The following is a 20,342-nucleotide window of genomic DNA, read 5'->3' as shown; positions in this document are numbered from 1 at the left end:
CATTACTCACACAACTTCCACTTCCCCTTACGGCTTGTGTCATGCGCTTAGGAATTATCCATCTCCAGGAGATGATCTCATGTGTGGGTGTAAGTGAGTAATTTCTCCTCAGAGACTTTTTAATTGTTCTTTGGAACAGGTTATGAGACGTACTCACTGGTCTACAGCACTCGAGGTCATGGGAGGTGGGTTGTAACAGGTCCTTTAATTAATTTAACGCAAATTTCCACCACAAGTATTCTTGCTTGCCGCACACGCGGATGAATTAGGCTACTTTGTAGTGTGCTTTAAAGTCTAATTGTGGTAACCAAGCTTCGATTGTGGTCAGATGATGGAGGCAAATTATTTTAGGAGTTTGGATCACAAATTCTGCATCTAAAAGCCTTCAAAATGTCAGTTTATATTGGGTCTTGGGGTTTCATAACATATTTTAATTGAAATTAGTACAAACGTAAGACGTTATGCCTTGAATTTTCCAGGCACCCTGGAGTTTGAGGGACCTGCCTTGCAAAGCAGCCTTGGGTATGACCAGAATAAGAAGATTATTGGTGAGGCTAAATTAATTATTCTAGTTATTAGATTACATTCTTCACTTATGACTCTAAGAATAAAATTGTTGTGGAGTTAAACGGTTTGCCGTTATCCCGTGGTTTCATTCACCCCACAGGCTGCGAGGTGAATGAAGGCTCGTTGGCCGTCTTTTACCCCGTTGATATCAATGTGCCAATGGACCGGCCTGCCCGGGATACCACCAGCATCACTTCACCTCTCCACGTTTCCAAGTAGCAGCCCAGCAGAGAGCCCCATCCTCCTCTCTCCGTTCATTGGTGACACTTGATGCCCATCATGAGGAGCGAGCCGCGGGGCATTCCCTATCCGCGTGCTTCGTCGGAAGTGGTCGCCTTTTCCCTTTGCTCCATTGGACCGAGCCCTTGTCAGTCGGGATCCCTCACGTTGAGCACAGTCCGCCTCTCAGACTCTGTGTCTGCTCAGACTACCGTCATATTGGTTGCTAGAAGCAGCAACGACCACGGCAGAAAAGAAGACCCCCACCATAATGAAGAACGGGCTTCCACGGCGCTTAACGCACGATTTAGTTTTTTAAATACATTTTACATTAATAAATTAAATAGTCGGTATGATACCGTCAAGTATTCGTGTACCTTCAGTGGTTTCAGCCGACACCGTGGTCCGCAAGGGGGATATATGCCTGAGTTCTCTTAATAGCCATTTTTTGCAGACAAAGAGAGCTGTTGAATAGAGCTTTCAGGAGACACACGGGTAAGATATGAAATTTAGAAACTAATCTGCACTTCCCGAACTTGTCACGTTTGTCTTCTTAGCTCATTTAATAGTACACAGGACCGTCTGGGTAACTTATAAAAAAAAATGTGGATTTTTTTAACAAGCTAAAATGCTAACTCCGCTAGCTAGTTAGTTAGCCAAAGCTAACTAAAACGCTAGAAATTCCCGTTCTGGGGAATGCTAACAATTAGCATTTTTGACAGCTCACAAGCCTGGACAGTAACTTGATTATATCTTTTGCCAACTAAATGATAAATATCTCTAATATTTGCTTTTTTAAGCATTATATTTATATGACTGCAGTCCACGAGCTAGCTCGGCAATTATGAGCCTGGAAAACGGTTTCAATAGTTACGTTCATAGCCTGTACATAGCTTGTACTCCAGCCTTTACATACTTAGTTATAGAATATTCACAACATACTTCATACCGTGTACATTATAACATACCATAATAGACCCATTTCTGTAGTATACTTACATATCTATACTATTGCTAATATATATTGTAATATATCTATATCACTAAAGCACTTCTGGATGGATGCAAACTGCATTTCGTTGCCCTGTACCTGTGCATGTGCAATGACAATAAAGTTGAATTCTATTCTATTCTAATTCTACATTTAGAGGTGTCCGGGGGGCTGGCTGTGGTTCGTTAGCGGGTTAGCAAGTGAGCTAACTTGGCTGGGACAGGGAAAATGTGGGGCCTCCAGGACCCGAGAGGCCTTCCAGCCAGATCTATGAAGCAGCTATGATAACGTTTTAACGCGATTGTCGGATTTCTGTTGACTTTAATAGCACATGAATCTGTAATGTAGCCAACGATACTATAACGGACCTGTCAAGATTGCACTGAAACGAAGACTGTTTTTGTAATCGCATAACTTAAGGCAATTAGCATGGCATCTAAACGGATTTGGAAGAATATGTCTTTGTTATTAATTTGAGATTTTCTTTTTAGATTAACAAAGTATATATTTATTAAATGATGTGTTTGTAACGATGTACTAAGCTCAAACAACTAACAAAGGAACACGGGTGTCGAATAATTGCTGTGGAAAAACAGCGTTGATTCAGTTCAAGTAGTGCATTATTGAGTATGGATGAAAATGTTGCTTCAAAGGTGTATTTTAACCGAGAAGTTCTTCAGCGTCCAGTTTGTCAGGTTTTAAGCGATGGGGAAAAACAATCGGCGTGCTCATTCGTTTTGATGTTTTCTTATTGCATGGCATGTCCCACAAATCTTCTATAATGTGAGGAGCTACAAATACCTCATTAACTCTGTTCTGGTCTGGTCTGAGCAGGGGAGGCATCCTCCCTTAATCTTGTCTTCTCTCCAGACCTCTCTTAGATCAGTGTGGTCCCAGGAGAATGGGTGTGTTGGGTTGTCGGAGAGGAGAAGTAGCCTAGTTCTGTTTCAGGACGGCCGAAATGGCTGTGGACTGGATCACACTTGGTGCAGCCATTGTTGACAACAGCAAAAGTCAGAAGGTTCAGGAGGACTGTCTCACACTTGAATTGACTTTAATTGCAGACGCATGTCTACATTATGATATGCTCATGTGTGTGTTGTCTGTTCTTTATCAATTAGAAATATACAAAAGTTCTTTAATATTTGCTATCACACGGATTGGGTATTTGGACATATGGTGGTCTGTATTCTGTGTTAATTAAATGCACTGACCTGAAAGCTAGTGATTGTATGTTTGCAGTTGTTCAGTCAGTGCCAGCATGTCTGGTATGACAGTAGCCACACTAATGAGAACAAGGAACAGATAAGACTGAAGTACAAGTTGGCAGATTTTCAGTTATAGGTGCCAGTTTTCATGAAACACATGAGCATTGTGCTTCTGTGTATCTTAGGGTAATTGTTTGAATTAGTGTCACAGTGGACATAAAACTGTCAGACTAACCAGCAAACGTGTATTCTTTAGTTTTTTGTTTGTTTTTTCTTTTTAGCTGTTTGTCAAAGGAGATTTGGAATATGGTGCCAAGTTTATGATATAATCATACTTGTGCATGAGAAGTAGTTGTATAGTTATAGCTTTTGGAAGCCAGGGACTATGTAGTCATAGTTGTTGTAAACTTGAACATTGCATGGTTTGTGTTTTTGGGGCTTTTTGAACTGATTCGCAAGATAAAGAATAACTCTCACAAGCCGGGATGGAAAAGCTCTTGAGATGTAACTGATATAATATTAGCCTCACAGTTCCAGTTCAACTTGGAGGACACACAGCAGGGTGGGAGCATGCACTTTTACTTTGGAGTTCAGTGGTTTGTTCATTTTGACAGTCCAGTTACAGAATCAAGAAAACTTCTGGCAAATTTAGGTTGTGAGCAGAAAAACCGTTGTGTTCAAACAAAACTTTGGCAAATGAGAGGCTGTTGTTTGCATGTTTTGCTTTCTCAAATTGAATTGGCTGGACGCACAGTTCACTTTGAGCCATGTACCTCTTCGAACAAATCTTGGAGTGCCTTTCAACATTTGGCAGTTTAGACATAAAGCACTTTTATAAGCATGATCATTAGTATGATGTTTAGACCCACAATGGGAAAAGTCAAATATGGCTTTAATATCTATTCCTGAAGACATATAATTATAGTATGATTGCAATAATATTGTTGCTTTAAAAAGTTAAATTAGCTGTTTAGAAATTCTTAAAATGATACGTATCCCTCTACTACACTGGAGAATGCAAATCCTATAAAAATTACAACATTTTTGATTTACATAACTAATACTGATTTTGTGCTACATCAATAAAAGGCTAGTCTCAATGTCTAAAGCAGGCTGTAGGTTTCCACAGGTTTGGGCAATATTTGACCAAGACAGGTTTTTAAACTTGTTACAAATCCTGAGAAACCACCCTTTGAACACACATAACGTGTTCCACTTAAGTCTGTTATACTGTTTGCTACAGTGTATGTCATCTGATAACTTAAAGTGGATGAACTTATACTGGTTTATAAAACTGTGTTGCTATTAGGGCTGCCACAAACGATTATTTTGATAGTCGACTAGTCACCGATTATTTTTGCGATTAGTCGACTATCAGATCATCATCCATTGGACGTAAAACGTACAGCTTATTGCACCAGCATGCATCTGCTCTTATATAACTATCATTAGCTTACAGCTTTAAGTGTTTAAGGTATGTGCTAACTAAACATAAAGGCAAGATGATAGTTTATTAAATGTTAATGAAATCTGAAGATTGTTTAGGTGAAGTTTAATAAACTCAGCCGTCTGCTCCTTGCTATCTAAAATATAACAGGACACTGGAGTATATTCTCAAGCATCTCACACTTCTGATAATCAGCTGTCTGCTTGACGTTTATTCAGCTGTGTAAAAACTATAACTTTAATCTCAGCCAAACCGATTTACTCAGGAACAAATAAAACACTAAAAAAAGCCAAACAATAACATTTTTAAGTTATCTAAGTAACTGATATATCATGTTTAACCTGAGTAGTGAAAGATGGCGGTGGGTTTGAAAACGATTTGCGTGAGCCTAGCCCCCGGCTAGCTATCGAGCTGGTGGATAACAGACGTCTCCGAAAACGTCGGAGCGCTTTTGTGGTGTCTTGATAAACTGAGCAGATATTTGAGGTTTACACAGCTACATTCTCGCCTGAAAATATGCTAAACATTTATTTTGTGACCCAGAAAGAATAATAAGAGTAATATTAAAACTAACTAGCTACCGCCATTGTTGGAAACTGAGCAGGGCGCTATGAATTCTGGGATACAGCTTCTTCTTCTTCGGGGTTTAACGGCAGCTGGCATCCTTGTACATGCAGTGCTGCCATCTTCTGTTTCAGTCCGTTATTACTCTCTTAAATCCTGCTACTTATTCCTGCGTCTTTTGGGATCTTACAAAGCTTCAAACGACGCGTCTACTATAAAATTAGTCGTCGACGTAATCGTGACAAGTCGACTAATCGTGGCAGCCCTAGTTGCGATGCACAGCGGCTGTGATTGACCGTTACTCTCTTATGAATGTACGCTCATCGGCTGCTTTTTTAGGGACACCATTGGCTTACTAACACAAATATCTTAATCAGCTAGTAACATGGCAGTGAGTTGATGCGTTTAGACATAGGCATGGTCAAGGTAACCTAGTGAAGTTCAAACTGTGCATCAGAATATGGAAGAAATGTGGTTTAAGCGACTCTTGTCAGCTGAGAACTGGGGCTACATTCTTTTTTTTGACAAACTCACCAAAATTGGACAATAGATGGCTGGAAAATGCTGCCTGGTCTGATGCTTTTCCATTTCTGCTGTGACATTTGGAGGGCAGAGTCACATTTTGGCATAAACAACATGAAAGCATGGTTCCATCTTGCTTTATATTAACATTTCAGATGCAGTGGAATGGGGGATATTTGGGGCCCCTCAGTTCCAGCTCGGCATCGTTTAAATGGCACAGTCTGTATGAGTGTTGCTGCTCAGCATGTCTAAGCGTTTAAGACCACAGTGTACACATCTTCTCGTTGCTCCTTTCAATAGGATAACACACGATTTCACAAAGATCAGATCATCTGAAAGTGGTTTCTCGAACATGACAATGACTTCACTGCACTGAAATGGCTGCCACAGTTGCCAGATGTCAGTCCAGTAGAGCACCTTTGGGATGTCGTGGAACGGGAGATGTTCGCCCTTGATGTGCACGTGATGATTCTGCAGCGACTGTGATGCAATCACGTCAACATGGACTGAAATCTCTGGAATGTTTCCAGCACCTTGTTGACGTGAAGGAAAAAGCAGGTCCCAGAAACATCATAAGCTTGATTATGCAGACTAGTGGCTGAAGAAAGAACTGACCTTTGGAATTGGAGTTGTGACATCTGATTTCATTATCCAAGTAATATGACAGTTTTTTTGTAGTTGTTGGTAAAAACAGTGAAAAATGGCAGTAAGAATATCTGATACACAGGCAATGGCATCATTTTCACCTATAAAATGTTGCCATGATAGCTCAGATATAAATTCGAACCTCTGTTATGCACAAGTTTGGTTTAGCCTCTGCTGCTCTGACAGTGACAGATTAACTGTTTTGTTACGGTGAATAATTCAAACCTAAAAACTGAACTTTAATATCCCCTAAGAGCACCCAAGTCTTTAAAAGCCAAACCCTGTCAAATGTTTTTGACTTGGTAACTCAGTGATCAATATGCTAATTTAATCTACTCTGCACTGTTGGTTCAGATAAGATGCACTTGGCACAATAATATTTGTGTATCTCTGTGATTTCCATACAATGTGGAGATTTTGCATAAAGTGGAATTTTTATGTGCCTCGTTACAAGCGGCAGAGTAAAAGCTGTCGCTTACAATGACGTGCACAAAACTAGAAAGCAGTTCACTGACTGCTGTTGGCAGTTATTTTGCTGTGTTATAGGGCAATTTAAGTCTGTAGTGCTTTCTTTCTGGGAAGCGCTGATGGGGGTGACAATAACCACAGGAAAAAAAGGGGAAAAACTGTGGCCAAGAATTGATAAATTGGTTTTTGCAGTGGGCTCGGTGAAGGCATGATTTACAGTGGTGGGTTTTCCCCACTGCTGTCACTGTTACGGCAACAAACAGGAATGATCTCGTTTTCAGCGCTTGAGAGTAATGACCATAAACCCTGTGAAAACTGTTGTCGTAGTAAGATGCATTAGAATCAGTGTCACATACATAAAAATAATAATTTTGTAATGTAGTTGTGTCCACAACCAGCACCGCTGAAAAGTCGCTGAGAAGTTTTCTGAGTCTATTGCAGCAAAGACATTGGCTTCATTGTTTAGGGCAGAGGAGAGGCTTTAAACCCAGCTTCAAACAAACATTTCTAACCAGTTTAGACAATGTCATTTGTATGTTGCCGTTAGAAATGATGTGTAGTTCATCACTCCATCGCCAGTCAGCGGTAGTTAGACCGCAGAATAATCTTTTTTTTTTTTCTTCTTGCTGGCACTACCCCTTGAGCGCATTGAATACAGACATCCAGCAGAGCAGACCATGTAGAAAACTTGATCCGCGTTGTTGTACAGACACTTATAGAGCATGGAGTAGGGATGGGTACTGCAACCAGGTATTAAACAGACCCTAGGGCTAAATTATAAAAGACTGTAGTGTCAATAAGCTGAAGTTATCATAATGTTTTGGTTTTGTTACTGGAGGCAAAAAAACCCCCCAACAAAACCAAAACCCAAAACAACACAAAAAACACGTTTATTATTGGTACATGAGGCTTATCTTTCTGTGCTCCTCTGTTAGTTATTAAGACATAAATCTGTGGTGCATTTTTTTTCTGTTCCCTATTTAGAAGACAGTTCTCTCTTTCTCTTTTGGAGCCTGCATGCAAGGGGCGGGACACGGGGCAGCTCTGTCCCACACACAGAAAATTAAATGCTCAAAAGTGTGGCTGAACTTTGCCAGAGTTGATGCTGACATTGGTTGTTGCCACAGTTGCAGCGGTCTTTTAATGCGGAAACACAGTCAGTGTGTTGAAACTTTAGTGAAAGTACATCACGTTCAGATGAAGAAATGCAGTTTTTGACTGTAGAGCTGGTAGCACACCCACAATTATTCAAATTATCAGTTGTTTCATCTAAAATATGGACCTGGGTTAATGAGTCAAAGTCACTATTAGCAGGCTGAGTGTTTCGGGTGAGTGTGTTCAGTCTGGGATGGTCATCATCTGGACCGTCGCTCCCAATCCCCCAAATTTTTTTTTCATAATTTGATTGTTATGTTACTCCAAAAAAAATCCCAATAACAATATTAAATCTTTACCTTATTGCTGGTATCACATGTAGTTGGCAGGTGAAAATTACAATGGGAAAATGCCAAATGGGAAATAACCCAAATATATTAATGAGATTTTAAAAAGGTTGTCCTGTATACAACTTGCTGCCAGACCAGTCGAAATATAAACCTAAACCTCTTTTATGCTCAAGTTGGGATTTGCCTTTGCTGTTTGTTAACAGTGAGTGTTTCACTGTTCACTGGTGGGCACTGCTATGCAAAATAAAACAGCCTATATAATGCAATCAAATCTATCTCGCAGCTGAATGTTGTTTACAACAAAGCAGAAAATGGCATCCCATGTTGTCATGTTTCTCGGTTAATAGATTTTGAAACTGATTCAAGTTTATGTAGACACAATAAGTCTGTAAATGACAAACAGAGCTCGACAACAGACTCGCGTGACTGTCTGGGACCTGTTTTCAACAGGACTTAAATCAAACCTTTATTTGTAGTGATTGTGGAGGTTTTATGTGTTAGTGATTTTATTTTTATTTTGGCTATTAATAGTTAAAATAACAACACAAAAGTGTTCATTAAAAATAAATTGGCAAAAAGAATTGGATAAACAAACTTGACTGAAGAAGTAAAGATTGAGCTTATTACACCTCACCTTCTTAAAAATGGTGTATTCCAAATGGTTGTAACTAGATTTTAGTGATGATCATATTTCAGTTTTATATTTGTCCATCATCTTTATTATATTTATCTTGACTCCTGCTTCTTTAAAGTTGCCTTTTCTTCTGAGTTTATACAGTAACGCTCATTTCAAAAAGCTGCAGTGTTAATAGACTAATTCACAGCATTTTAAGAGGTATGTTGTTAAATGTTTTGTTTTGGGGTTTTTTAAAATAATAACCTGATCCATTTTATAAATAATTTTTGGTTTTCTGTTTCCCCAAGCCTCTGATTTAGTATGCTATTTTTATTGAAATGTCTTTAGTTTGATATAATATTGATGAAGTTTTAGGCATTTTTTTTGGAAGTTTTATAACATATAGTAGTCAGTTGTCAAGTCATGCTTTGAAGTCTGTTCATACATGGTTACTATATCACCGTCATTCATCATAATTTTGGCTTCATTTTTCATTATCCTAGTACCAGTTAATGTGTACTTAGTACAGATCATTGTTGGAAGGAGGAAGAACTGACTACCTGTGGAAAAATGGCAGAAAATTACTTTTATTATATTTCCATTTTTAATAATCATAACCAATTCACTGCACAGATGAGGTGGGGGTATAAAAGTTAACCTCTGCTTGCAAATAATTTGGAGTTGCGTTTTGGAATTTTGATGACATCTGCTTGAATTTTGAAGGCTGTTTTAGCAAAATAGAAAACTTATTTACCACTTAGTTTGCAACGTCAGGCTCTTGTTTTAATAAGCTTATCCTATGTCAATAAACTGCACAAAACATAGAGGGGGGGGGGGTTCTAAATCACATGAGATTGTTTGGTAATAACAATTGTGCAAATTGGGTCTTTAAATTGGAAGATGAGCAGTAGAGTGAAATATTTCACAAGTAGCTAGTAGGGCTGAACGATATATCGCATTTGCGATAATATCGCGACATGATCAAGTGCAATTTTCTAACCGCAAAGGCTGCGATTATACTCTGGACATGTCCAAATTCATGGGCTGCATCCTCCTGAGGCCGCATTTGTAGACCGATTACGTCACAGCGACGCGCCGAAGGCTGTCCAAATTACTACCATATCCCAGAATTCATAGCGCGGCCCAGCCAAACTCCAGTTTCCAACAATGGCGGCCGCTACTAAGTTTTAAAATTACTCATACTAATCTTTCTGGGTCACAAAATAAACTTTTAAAATATTTTCAGGCGAGAAAGTAGTTGTGTAAACATCAAATATCTGCTCGGTTTATCAAGATATCCCATATTTGCAAAAGTGCTTCGACGTTTTCAGAGGCGTCTGCTACCCACCAGCTCGACAGCTAGCCGGGAGCTCGAGGGTTACTGATGCGGCCGAGAACGGCACAACTCCCGGCACATCATTTTCAGATCACCGCGGAGTTTCGCTGCTCGGGTTAAACGTAATATATAAGTCACTTAGACAACCTAAAAATGTTATTGTTGGGCTTTTTTCAGTGTTTTGTTTGTTCGTGAGTAAATCGGTTTGGCTGAGATTAAAGTTATTAGATTAGATAAAATAAAACTTTATTAATCCCCCGGGTGGGTTCCTCCTTGGTTTTCACACAGCTGACTAAACGTCAAACAGAAAACTTATTAAACAGAAGTATGAGACAGTCGAGAATTTACACCAGTGTCTGGTTATATTTTAGATAGCAAGAAGCAGACGGCCGAGTTTATTAAACTCCACCGAGACAGCGGTGACGCTAATCAGAACTAGACCGTCCAATTTCACGCCTTTAAACTTTAAAGGCGTGTTTGTGTGTGTGTTTATACAATTGCTATTATGTTTGCACTTTATGTGTAATGTTACTGACTGCAGAGATCAGTAAGATGTGTGTATTTTTTATTTATTAGTTTTATTTATTTAATATTATTTTTTAATTGAATGACTGTCTAGTAGTTCACAGATGTTGAAAAACTGAGTGTGGTAAAGCCACTGATTTTTTTTATGTATATTTCTGCAATCTGCACATTGTACTGACTTTCATTTTAATGTTTACACCAGGGTTCCTTGTCAGCACTTTATGCTCAGATGTTTGTAAGCTAAAAATAAACTATTGTGTATGTTCAAATATACTGTTGTGATTGAAGAAGTTAAATAAAAATGTCAGTCATCAATTCATGCATCACCTCATGTCATCATAACAGAGGTCTGTCTTCCAGGAAAGAACAGTTTAAAATTAATGTAATATAGTATTGGCCATACTATATGATGTATTGCTTGTCTTTGTTTAATAATACAGAAGACAAAGACCTTAAAAAATAATCGCATATCGCATCGCAATCGCAATATTGGGGCAAAAAATCGCAATTAGATTATTTTCCATAATCGTTCAGCCCTAGTAGCTAGACTGTTTGTTCTGGGAAAGCACAGTGCATTTACAACAAAATGGTGAATGGCCTCAAGGATAGAAATGTATCAGCCAGCTGATTGGTCTAGAAGCTCATGGAGCCAGTGTCAAGAGAGGTACACACTTTGAAGCTGGCATCCAGTTGTAGGTTCATTTGGTGTTTTTTTTGCAGATTACATGTAGACCATTACATGGCTATTTATAGTCTTTGTCAGGTAGCTATTTTGCATGGACTGGGTTGTGAAATACAATGGACATATTGAAGTTTATTGCAAATTCTTTGGGTAATGCCAGCTGGGTTGTAAGCTACACCAGTGTTGCAGTTTGTTTTTTGGGGTGGGTATAGCAACCAATATTGGCTGTTAAAGGAGATTCGTTGTTCTGTCCTCATCTTTTTTCTGACAAAGCAAATCCATAAGTGGGCCAGGGTCCTAAGTCTGTGATAAACGTAGTGAGCTGCCTTGAGCAAATGTCATGTGCTGAATCTCAGCATGGTTTGCTTACCTTGCGAAACATTTTCTGTCACAGCTGATAGTGTTGAACCATGATGTGTTCGTTAGTATTTATAGGTAAACTTTACTCTGCATGCTGGTTGACATGATGTTTCATAATCGTTGGGTAACAGGTTTTAGCCCAGAAGAAGATTGAGTTAACCGGCCAAAAACAAAAGAAAAGATAGGAAGTTAGATTTGATGATTCCAGAGAGACTTGAAGACTTTTGTGTTAGTAGCTCACTAAATGCCTGTTCTTTTAAGTATGGTACAATATGGTTTCTGTGCTAATGTCTTGCACTTGTTTCATTCAAAGTTCACTGAAGATGGACTAAAATTATTTTTAGAAATGAGTAATTTGCTGTAATTCCGTTTAGCAACAGAGACCCTAAAGACCCTTGACAGATATATTTAGATTTTCTTTATAGAACATACAATATTTAGCAATTTTAAAATCATGGACTGGACAATGTTTGTTTGTTTTTCCCACTTTTTTCCAGACAAAAATAATGAACATATTACCCTAAAATGTATCCCTGCTGAGATAATGTAATGGAATAATCTTGTCACAATAAGTTATGAATTTGTTGTTTGTGGCATTAAATGTGTTGCTAATAGTGAAGTTGCAGAGTGCTCTGTAGTGGACGAACTGTGCGGCACAAACATGGTTGAAGGGTGTTTCTCCCATCTCTTCTTTACTTTAATTCTCATTTGTCTGTTATAAATGGGGAAACCAGTATATATGCAAATGGCTAATATCGGCACCATCAGGATCTAAACCTAAACACTAGTGTGAAGAAGTGCTAAGCTGTTTGGTTGAAGATACTGTTCTGGTATACGCATCTTATTGTTTTGCCAGTTGTGTGGACACTAACAAAGCCACGATGTCAAAAAACTCATCAGAAACAGGAAATGCTGTAGAAATAGTCGGTTATGAATTCCTTTAGGGCTTTGGCATCTTTGGCTGCTTCTCTATAGTAACTCTGCTCACTGTAAAATTTGGATTATTAGAATGCACTCTAGTGCTAGAACTTCCAAATCCCTGTCAAATTCTACTAGTGATAAATCAACCACTTATGTGAGAGTGTATGTGAATATACATGTGCCCTGTCTGCTGCTGTTACAGGGAAGGTTTTTGGTCAGGTCTAGACTGGCTCTGTAATACAGTACATACCAGCAGATCAGCTGTGAGCAGATCCTAGGTTCATTTATAGCTGTGGCCTTGTGTCCCTGCATGTCTGCCTGGCAACTCGTAACTCTGCTGTTCCAACAGCTCAAGCTCACCCACCTCCCAGACACTCTGGCCCCGTTATACTCTCACCATGTCTAATTACTAGATGCACATTCGTCTGGGGAATTTAAATGTAGGGCATTCTTTGTGTAGCTTGTACCTCAGTGTTAAATGAAGGTACCATTGCTGCTGTTGGGATGTTCTCACCTGTGAGTTAATCAGCTTTGTCTTCTTTTATATTCAGGTCCCAGGGGCTCCTATTAATGAAGAAAGTGGGCATCATGTGGAGCAATCTGAAGAGCAGATGCCAGACACTCTTCCACAACAACAGTTCAGGACCCCATGAAAGCAGGATTGAGGCAGACACTGTCCACTGTGTGGTGGATATCGGTCAAGGAGGCAGCTCAGGTGGGGCACAGGCATCAGGAGCCTCCAGCCCGTCACGAAGTCTCCTACCAGTGCCAGTGGTAACAGCAGGGCGCCGTCATCATAATTGTGTGTCGGACATACCTCAGATTGTAGAGATAACTATCGACAAGGACGCTGAAGATGTGCGGAGTGGGTCCGGGGGTGTTCCCTTGGCTCGCAGAGACTCCTACTCCCGTCATGCCCCGTGGGGGGGCAAGAAAAAACACTCATGCTCCACCAAAACCCAAAGCTCTTTGGAGGCAGATAGGCGGTCCGGCCGCTTACGCGGGAGTGGGAACCGTAGGGACAGGCGCTATGGGGTCAGCTCTATCCAGGAGACAAATGACTCTGTATCAGTAGGACGCAGTCTGAATGGTCGTTCTCTGCGCCAGCGGCTAAGTGATACAGTTGGGTTGTGCTTACCCCTGCCTGCTCGCAGGTGCTCACGTTCCTCTAAGAACGCCGTCACCTCCAAACGTAAGATTCACCTCACAGAGCTCATGTTGGAGACCTGCCCCTTTCCACCAGGCTCAGACCTTGCTCACAAATGGCACTTGATCAAACAGCACACAGCACCAGTCAGCCCGCATTCCTCTACTGCCCTTCTGGATGCTTTTGACCCAGCCCACCCCTCTCCCGAGGATGAGGAAGAACGTCTGCGCGAGCGCCGCAGGCTCAGCATCGAGGAAGGTGTGGACCCACCACCCAATGCACAGATCCACACCCTGGAGGCCTCAGTGCCAGGATCCTCTCTCTACAAACTGGGACCAAAAATGGCTCCTGGCATGGGAGAGGCCTCTGGGGAAGGCCGGGTCACAGGGGCCGGGAGCGCTCTGGCTGCTGCATCATCAGGAGCCTGTGGGCAGTTGTTGGGGGCTGCAGCGTCATCCCAGGACTGTGACTCTGAGGAGGATTCGACCACCCTTTGTCTGCAGGCCAGGAGGCCCAAGCAGAGGCATGCTTCAGGGGATGGTCACCTTAGCCGACAACAACACGGTCCCTGGAAGGTTCATACTCAGATAGACTACATCCATTGTCTGGTGCCAGATCTTTTAGAGATTACAGGTCTGCCCTGTTACTGGGGCGTAATGGACCGCTACGAGGCAGAAGCGCTGTTGGATGGGAGGCCCGAGGGCACCTTCCTGCTGCGTGACTCAGCCCAGGAGGACTACCTCTTCTCTGTTAGCTTCCGCCGTTACAATCGCTCCCTGCACGCACGCATCGAGCAGTGGAACCACAACTTCAGCTTTGACGCTCATGATCCTTGCGTTTTCCACTCTTCCACTGTCACAGGACTGCTGGAGCACTATAAAGACCCCAGCGCCTGCATGTTTTTCGAACCTTTGCTTACAGCGCCTCTTCATCGGACTTTCCCCTTTGGCCTGCAGCACCTGGCACGGGCCGCCATCTGCCGCTGGACCACTTACGATGGTATAGGGTCTCTGCCATTGCCTCCTGCCCTGCAGGACTTCCTCAAGGAGTATCACTATAAACAGAAAGTACGAGTTCGCTGGCTGGAGAGGGAACCGCCACTCAAAGTCAAATAGGGCGGCTTCTCCATTGCCTGTTAGACATGCTGCAGGAGGAATTCATGACTTTAGAAATTCCTCATTAGCAAAATGGAAGCTATACTGATATGGCTTTCTTACCGGTGGGGGATCGAGTTTAAGTGTAACAAGCTATACAAGATTCATTCTAAACTTTGTTTTAGTTATTACTTACATCACAAAAGTACATATGATTATATTCAGTATAATGCTGTCTGGCAAGCACATGTTTTTGCGTTGAACAGGTTGTTTTGACAGGGAGGGGAGACACAAATATCAGTGCTTTGTGTCTTTTTTTTTTTCCTTTCTCTTGCTTTGTGCTAAGTGTCTGCCTGATCCCACAACATCACCCTGCCTGTAGACCTGCATGCATGCCTCCCCCGTTCATCCTAAATTGCTATTTAGGCTTACATGGCTATGTTGTACAGCTCACTTTGTGCGCTCTTACTTTTCTTCCTTAGCTTGTCAAAGCACCTAGTGGAGCACCTTTACAAGAGAAGGTGTGTGTGTGTCTGTGTGTGTGTGTGTGGGTTGAGAGGGGATCTGGAGGTGCTATTTTGGTATACTGCAGTCAGAGCTTGTCCTATGGATAGAGCTACATAAGTCATATTCTTTGCCATCTCGTTGCATGCATCAGTGAAGCCAGAGATGAAGGAAAACAAGTGATTTCTAAGGATTATGCGTAAGTCCTAAAGGAACATTAGTTTCTCTTTTAGCAGTATCGTGAGTGATGCTTAATAAATCAGTTGACTGTGTGGCATTTAGTAAGCAAGCTAAACTTGTCAGCTTTATTCCACCTGTGTGGCATTGCTTTGGAAACATGACAGATTGTGAGGAAATCTTGTCATTGGTGCAGTTGTGAAAGCAGCCTGTCACTTCTTCACTGACCATAGGCAGTTTGGCATGTGGACACATGCACCCAGTTCAGTTCTTCCTGAAATCGAGGTTGATATTTTATTCCGTTTTATAGGTGCCTCCTTAAGCTCACGATCCATTTGTTGCATCAGCAATATCTGTATATTCAAAATATAAATAAAAATTCAAATATATAAATAAATCTCAATCCATGAATTCAACATATGTAATTACATTTGAAACATCAGTGCAGCTAGGCCTGGGTTCTTTTGGTTACAATAAAGAATCCTAACAAATGTCTTTCATAGGAAGTGAGAGCAGCTGTGTAAAGACTATCTCTTTAAGCAAGTCGATTTACAGCGTAGTGAGGCAGTAACGAGCCTTGTTCAAGATCGGGCTGTGTCATGAGACACTTCATATAGTTATAGATGAATGAAGAGGATTTCAAAAGCTCAGCAAGAATCTTCTAAAATAGGAAAGAACAACTCCCAGGATTAGACTGCAGTGCTACTTTCTCTCTCTGTTCATTGTCATAATTACAGTATTAAATGATGAGAACCCTCAACTCTTGAGAGGCGGGCATATCCTCAGTTATCTAGCCTGTCATTTCCATAATGTCTTATTAAGCGTAACCTGTGTGCCTCATACATGTCCAGTAATATGTTACTTTATTTTCCAAACAAGAGTGGGAGGTGCCTCAGCACGATCCACTCGGCTCTCATCAAATAGAACTGAAGATGGTCATAATGAAGAGTTGAAGGAGCAATAAGCTCAATATTTATTGTGCACATTAAAGATTTTATAATGGATAACATTTTAGTGGTGCTATGTTGATTAAGCTCTTGCAAATTATTGAAATAACTGTGCATTAGTCACATCTGTTCTGACTCTGTGCGCGCATTAGCCGTTCTTTCTTGTTGGGTCCAGAGTCAGTTGTGCTGCTGTAGCATGTTTCAGTTTAGATAGCCGACCTGTCACATGTATATTGTTTTCATCCTCAGCTTGTCAGACAGCTGTAAGGAGTGAGCTTTAAGCTTAACTCTCCACTGTGAGCATGTTGAATGATCTAACTAAGCTATCAGTATTAAAATCAGTTCATCAGCACAAGTATTTGTTCAGTCTCCTGAGTAGTTGTAAATATGCAATAACTGGCTTTTAAATAACTGACATAAGTTGAAATTTTAATAAAATGTATAGATGACTGAAGGAGGGCGAGATGGGTGGAGACTGAGTAGTTTCATTAGGGTGTAATCCTTCACATTAATGTTTCAAACTAAAATATTTAAACTGAGATACAGATGAGATCATGATCACCGAGCCTACTCTGTCGAGCTCTCAAACTGCTTTTGTTTGTTTGCTCATGTCAGCCCACTCAGCTGTTAAAAGATGTAGTTCCCATCAGTAAGGATGAATCATGAACAAATATATAATTTATTTCTTATATTTGCATCTGTGACCAAAGCTCTTGCACAAACCTACATGTATTAACTAGTAGTTTAAAGCTTATGTAGTGTTAGACTTTAACTAGTTTAGATTTTGGTTTTACAAACAATTAATGGCTAGTTCCCTGCTACACTATGTAAGACTTAGAGCTACACCATCAACTCGCTACCAAATACCTTTCCTCTGCTAAACAGTCGTCCAGTTTCTATGGATTTATCAGATGAGGATTTTTCTGCAGGTGGTCACACGATTGGTTAAAGGACTTCACCAACCAGTATTAGCTTTTTCGGCTATTTAGTGAACTGATCAAAGTTTTACTTCTTGTTTACTCAAAAGTTGTAGTACTCTACTAACAGCACTGCAGGTCTCTTTGTATGTTAATCACTGGTGTTAGCTGAAGTGGCAGGCGTGACCCTTAAGAGTGGAATAAGGCTGACACTGGGTTTTCTCGCATGTGCACTTCTATGTTTGAGGTATTTTAGCTTCCACACTTAACTGTACAAATGAAACCCCCAAACTACGCATACGTCAGACCGTCTTTCTCACTGTGTCTTGTCTCTCACGCTGCAGCCTAGCAATGGCACACAGCTGCTACAGTACAAGTGCTGCATCCTATATGCAGACACAGATCAAAGGCCAGCGTTGCCATTCTGGAGCCCGCGGTCACTGTGCTGTAAGGTCCAGTCTGTGTTGCTTTTTCTTTATTATTATTATTATAATATACAAACCGTTCCCTCGCCGTCCAGCCACATCGCTGACATCACTGTGACGATGGTGTCCTGTTTAGGCTGAGGTGAACAATAAGGAGGGAGGGAGGAGATGTAGCTGGCTTGCTGAGTCCTGGCTTCCTGTTGCTGCAACAGCATGCTCACAGAAAGGACAAGGGATTTGTCTAAATAAATAGCACTTTAATTGTGTATTTGTTTTATGCAGAGCAGGCCGCAAGTGTTGGGGCAGTGACATGTTTGTTTAGTGTTTTTCCCCGTCTTTAGTCAGCATATTGGATTTAATCAAGCTGAGGAACAGATAAGTGTGTGGTTGGAGTTGTTGACCTTTTAGTCGACTTCTCAGAACAAAATTTACAAGTAGGGTCAACAGATTCAGTCTTTTGCAACTAATCCCTGCTGAACTGAGTGATTGCTTTCACTCTTATGTTGAGGATCACTGTTTGTCTGCTTTGATCCAAAACAGAGGAATTGCACTATCCACACCCCCGCAGGGATTTGACTACTCCAAAACCTACTGAGAAATTTGAATAGTTTTCATAATTTTTATACCATTTTGCTGAATTAAAGATCCAAAACAACTGAAAATGTTCCACTGTCCAAATTCTTGTGGACCGCACCGTGTGCGCGTGTGTGTTAGCTGAAGATGGTGAGACTTGGGTGGGTGTTACGAGGGGTGGGGGGAGCCGGTGCTCCTAAAATATTTCACAGGTGTTGTAGGGTGTGTTGATGGGAGTCGTTTTCTCCGCCTCGCTGAAGACTCGGTGCGTTTGTGTGTGGATGTATGTTAGCTTACGGACAGAGCCACACAGGGAGAGTTTCCCGTGGAGAGACGGGCAGAGTTGAATGTGAGGGGTGACGACAGTGACTCCTATGAACAACGCCTCTCTGCCCCAGTTCTCCCCCCGCCTCCCCATTTATTCTCAGGCAGGCCCATTGCAAGGAGAGTCCCAGGACCCTCTCAACCCAGTTTTCCCCATGGGAAATATCTGACATTAACCGTAGCACGTTTGCCATATAACTTGTAGATTTAGGTGAGAAAAAAACCAACGTATGAATGATGGATTTATGTAATAGCCTGATGAAAAGACATTTTATTCTTCAGTGGTGCATACACTGTCTGGAACACACACAGATTTGCACACACTATCAACACTTCTTCTAACAAATGCACTACCCCAGGTATTCACACACCCTCCCTTCCCCCCCAAGCCAGGGATGTATAAACATGGACCACATTTAGCCAGCGCCACGTTTCTGTGCAACACCCAGCCCACACACACACAAAAAAGGGAAGGTAAAGCTGTGTGTGTATATTCTGTGTTCTTAAGCCAAACAAAATACCACAAAAAAAGCTTAACATTTCATTAGTATGACACTATTGGGCTGCACTATGAGAGCCTTGTGTGTGGAGGCAAACCACAAACTGCTCTAGATGAGAGATGGTTGTCTCCTTAGCTGTCCCTTAAAATAATAGCAATACCCCTGGATGTAGGACATATAAACCAACCACCACCACCACGGTACGACTCATGGTGTCAGATCCTAGAGAAAAAGAGAGAAAAACAAAAATAAATAAGAGATTTTTAATTTTTTCATGTTCCCATATATAAATATATATATATTTTAGAAAGCTGGGTTAAGTGCTTTTATGCAAACAGAAGTATGAAAGAATTATTATTTTTCCTTATTACTGCTCCCTAATATGCAATGGAGTGTAGTGTAACAATGGTTGCAATCCTCTGTCACTTTAATGCTGTATGTGCACATTGGTTGCTGGGTGGATGTGGGTGCCGAGGCAACAGGACTTGACAGTGATGGGAACTAATGGTTGTTACTCTGCAGCACTGGGATGTTCCCAGACTGCCCTATTCGTTTTGGCCAATCACAGAAAGCCCTTTAAATCCGGGGCCACAGCCGCTGCCGCGGGGCTGACCAAACTGTCGTCAGACGAATATCGCCGTTCTGTTCTTTTCTGCTTTTCCTCACCCGTTTCTTTTCTTTCTTTCGTCTGCTGTCAGGTAGAATTCGGAGCGTGTAAATGGCATAATCATGTTCACATTTCACTGTCTGTTCTGTGTATCTGCATCACCATTCAAAGAGGAAAAAAAAACAGTTGTTTTTCAGTATAACCTGTTCATTTTTAAGAGCCGTATGATGCGACACTTGTAGCTGTCACTCTTGGTGCTTGGCTTATGCTTCATTGTCTTAATATTCCAAATAAAACTGTTAAGTGTAATCCACACTGGCCCATGATATAATGTGTATGTATTTTTTTCCCCCTTTATTATTCCATCTTACATGTCCGGATTAGCCAAAAGTAGATTTACTGCAGCTCACTACAGTTTAGCTTGTCTTATTTTCCCCCACTCAAAACTACCAATCCTTAGTGTTGTCCCACCTGCCAAATCCTACTTTGTACACTCGTACAGGACACCATCCATGGATGCAGAGACCTCAGACTTTCCCTTATTACTCACTTATTCGAGGCAGACTCTGTGTGGATGCCCTGCAGTTTATAGGCTGACGTGTTAATCATAG

At 41.1% G+C, this 20,342-nt stretch overlaps 1 protein-coding gene across 1 annotated transcript; it reads left to right on the top strand.

Annotated features, from left to right (window-relative positions):
* Positions 1-817: 817 nt before the first annotated feature.
* socs5b (suppressor of cytokine signaling 5b) lies at positions 818-20,057 on the top strand. The gene is made up of 2 exons (XM_026189767.1): positions 818-1,281; positions 13,068-20,057. The coding sequence occupies exon 2, from the start codon at positions 13,087-13,089 to the stop codon at positions 14,776-14,778; it is 1,692 nt and encodes a 563-aa protein (XP_026045552.1). The 5' UTR covers positions 818-1,281; positions 13,068-13,086; the 3' UTR covers positions 14,779-20,057.
* Positions 20,058-20,342: the final 285 nt, after the last annotated feature.

Source organism: Astatotilapia calliptera, chromosome 13 (genome assembly GCF_900246225.1).
Source record: "Astatotilapia calliptera chromosome 13, fAstCal1.2, whole genome shotgun sequence".
NCBI lineage: Eukaryota > Metazoa > Chordata > Actinopteri > Cichliformes > Cichlidae > Astatotilapia > Astatotilapia calliptera.
Note: the sequence above shows the minus strand (reverse complement) of the source record. Positions and strands in the feature narration are given on the sequence as shown.

Bases quoted from the DNA above. Each gene is read 5' to 3' on its own strand.
- socs5b (XM_026189767.1), top strand. From the start codon at position 13,087: ATGAAGAAAGTGGGCATCATGTGGAGCAATCTGAAGAGCAGATGCCAG.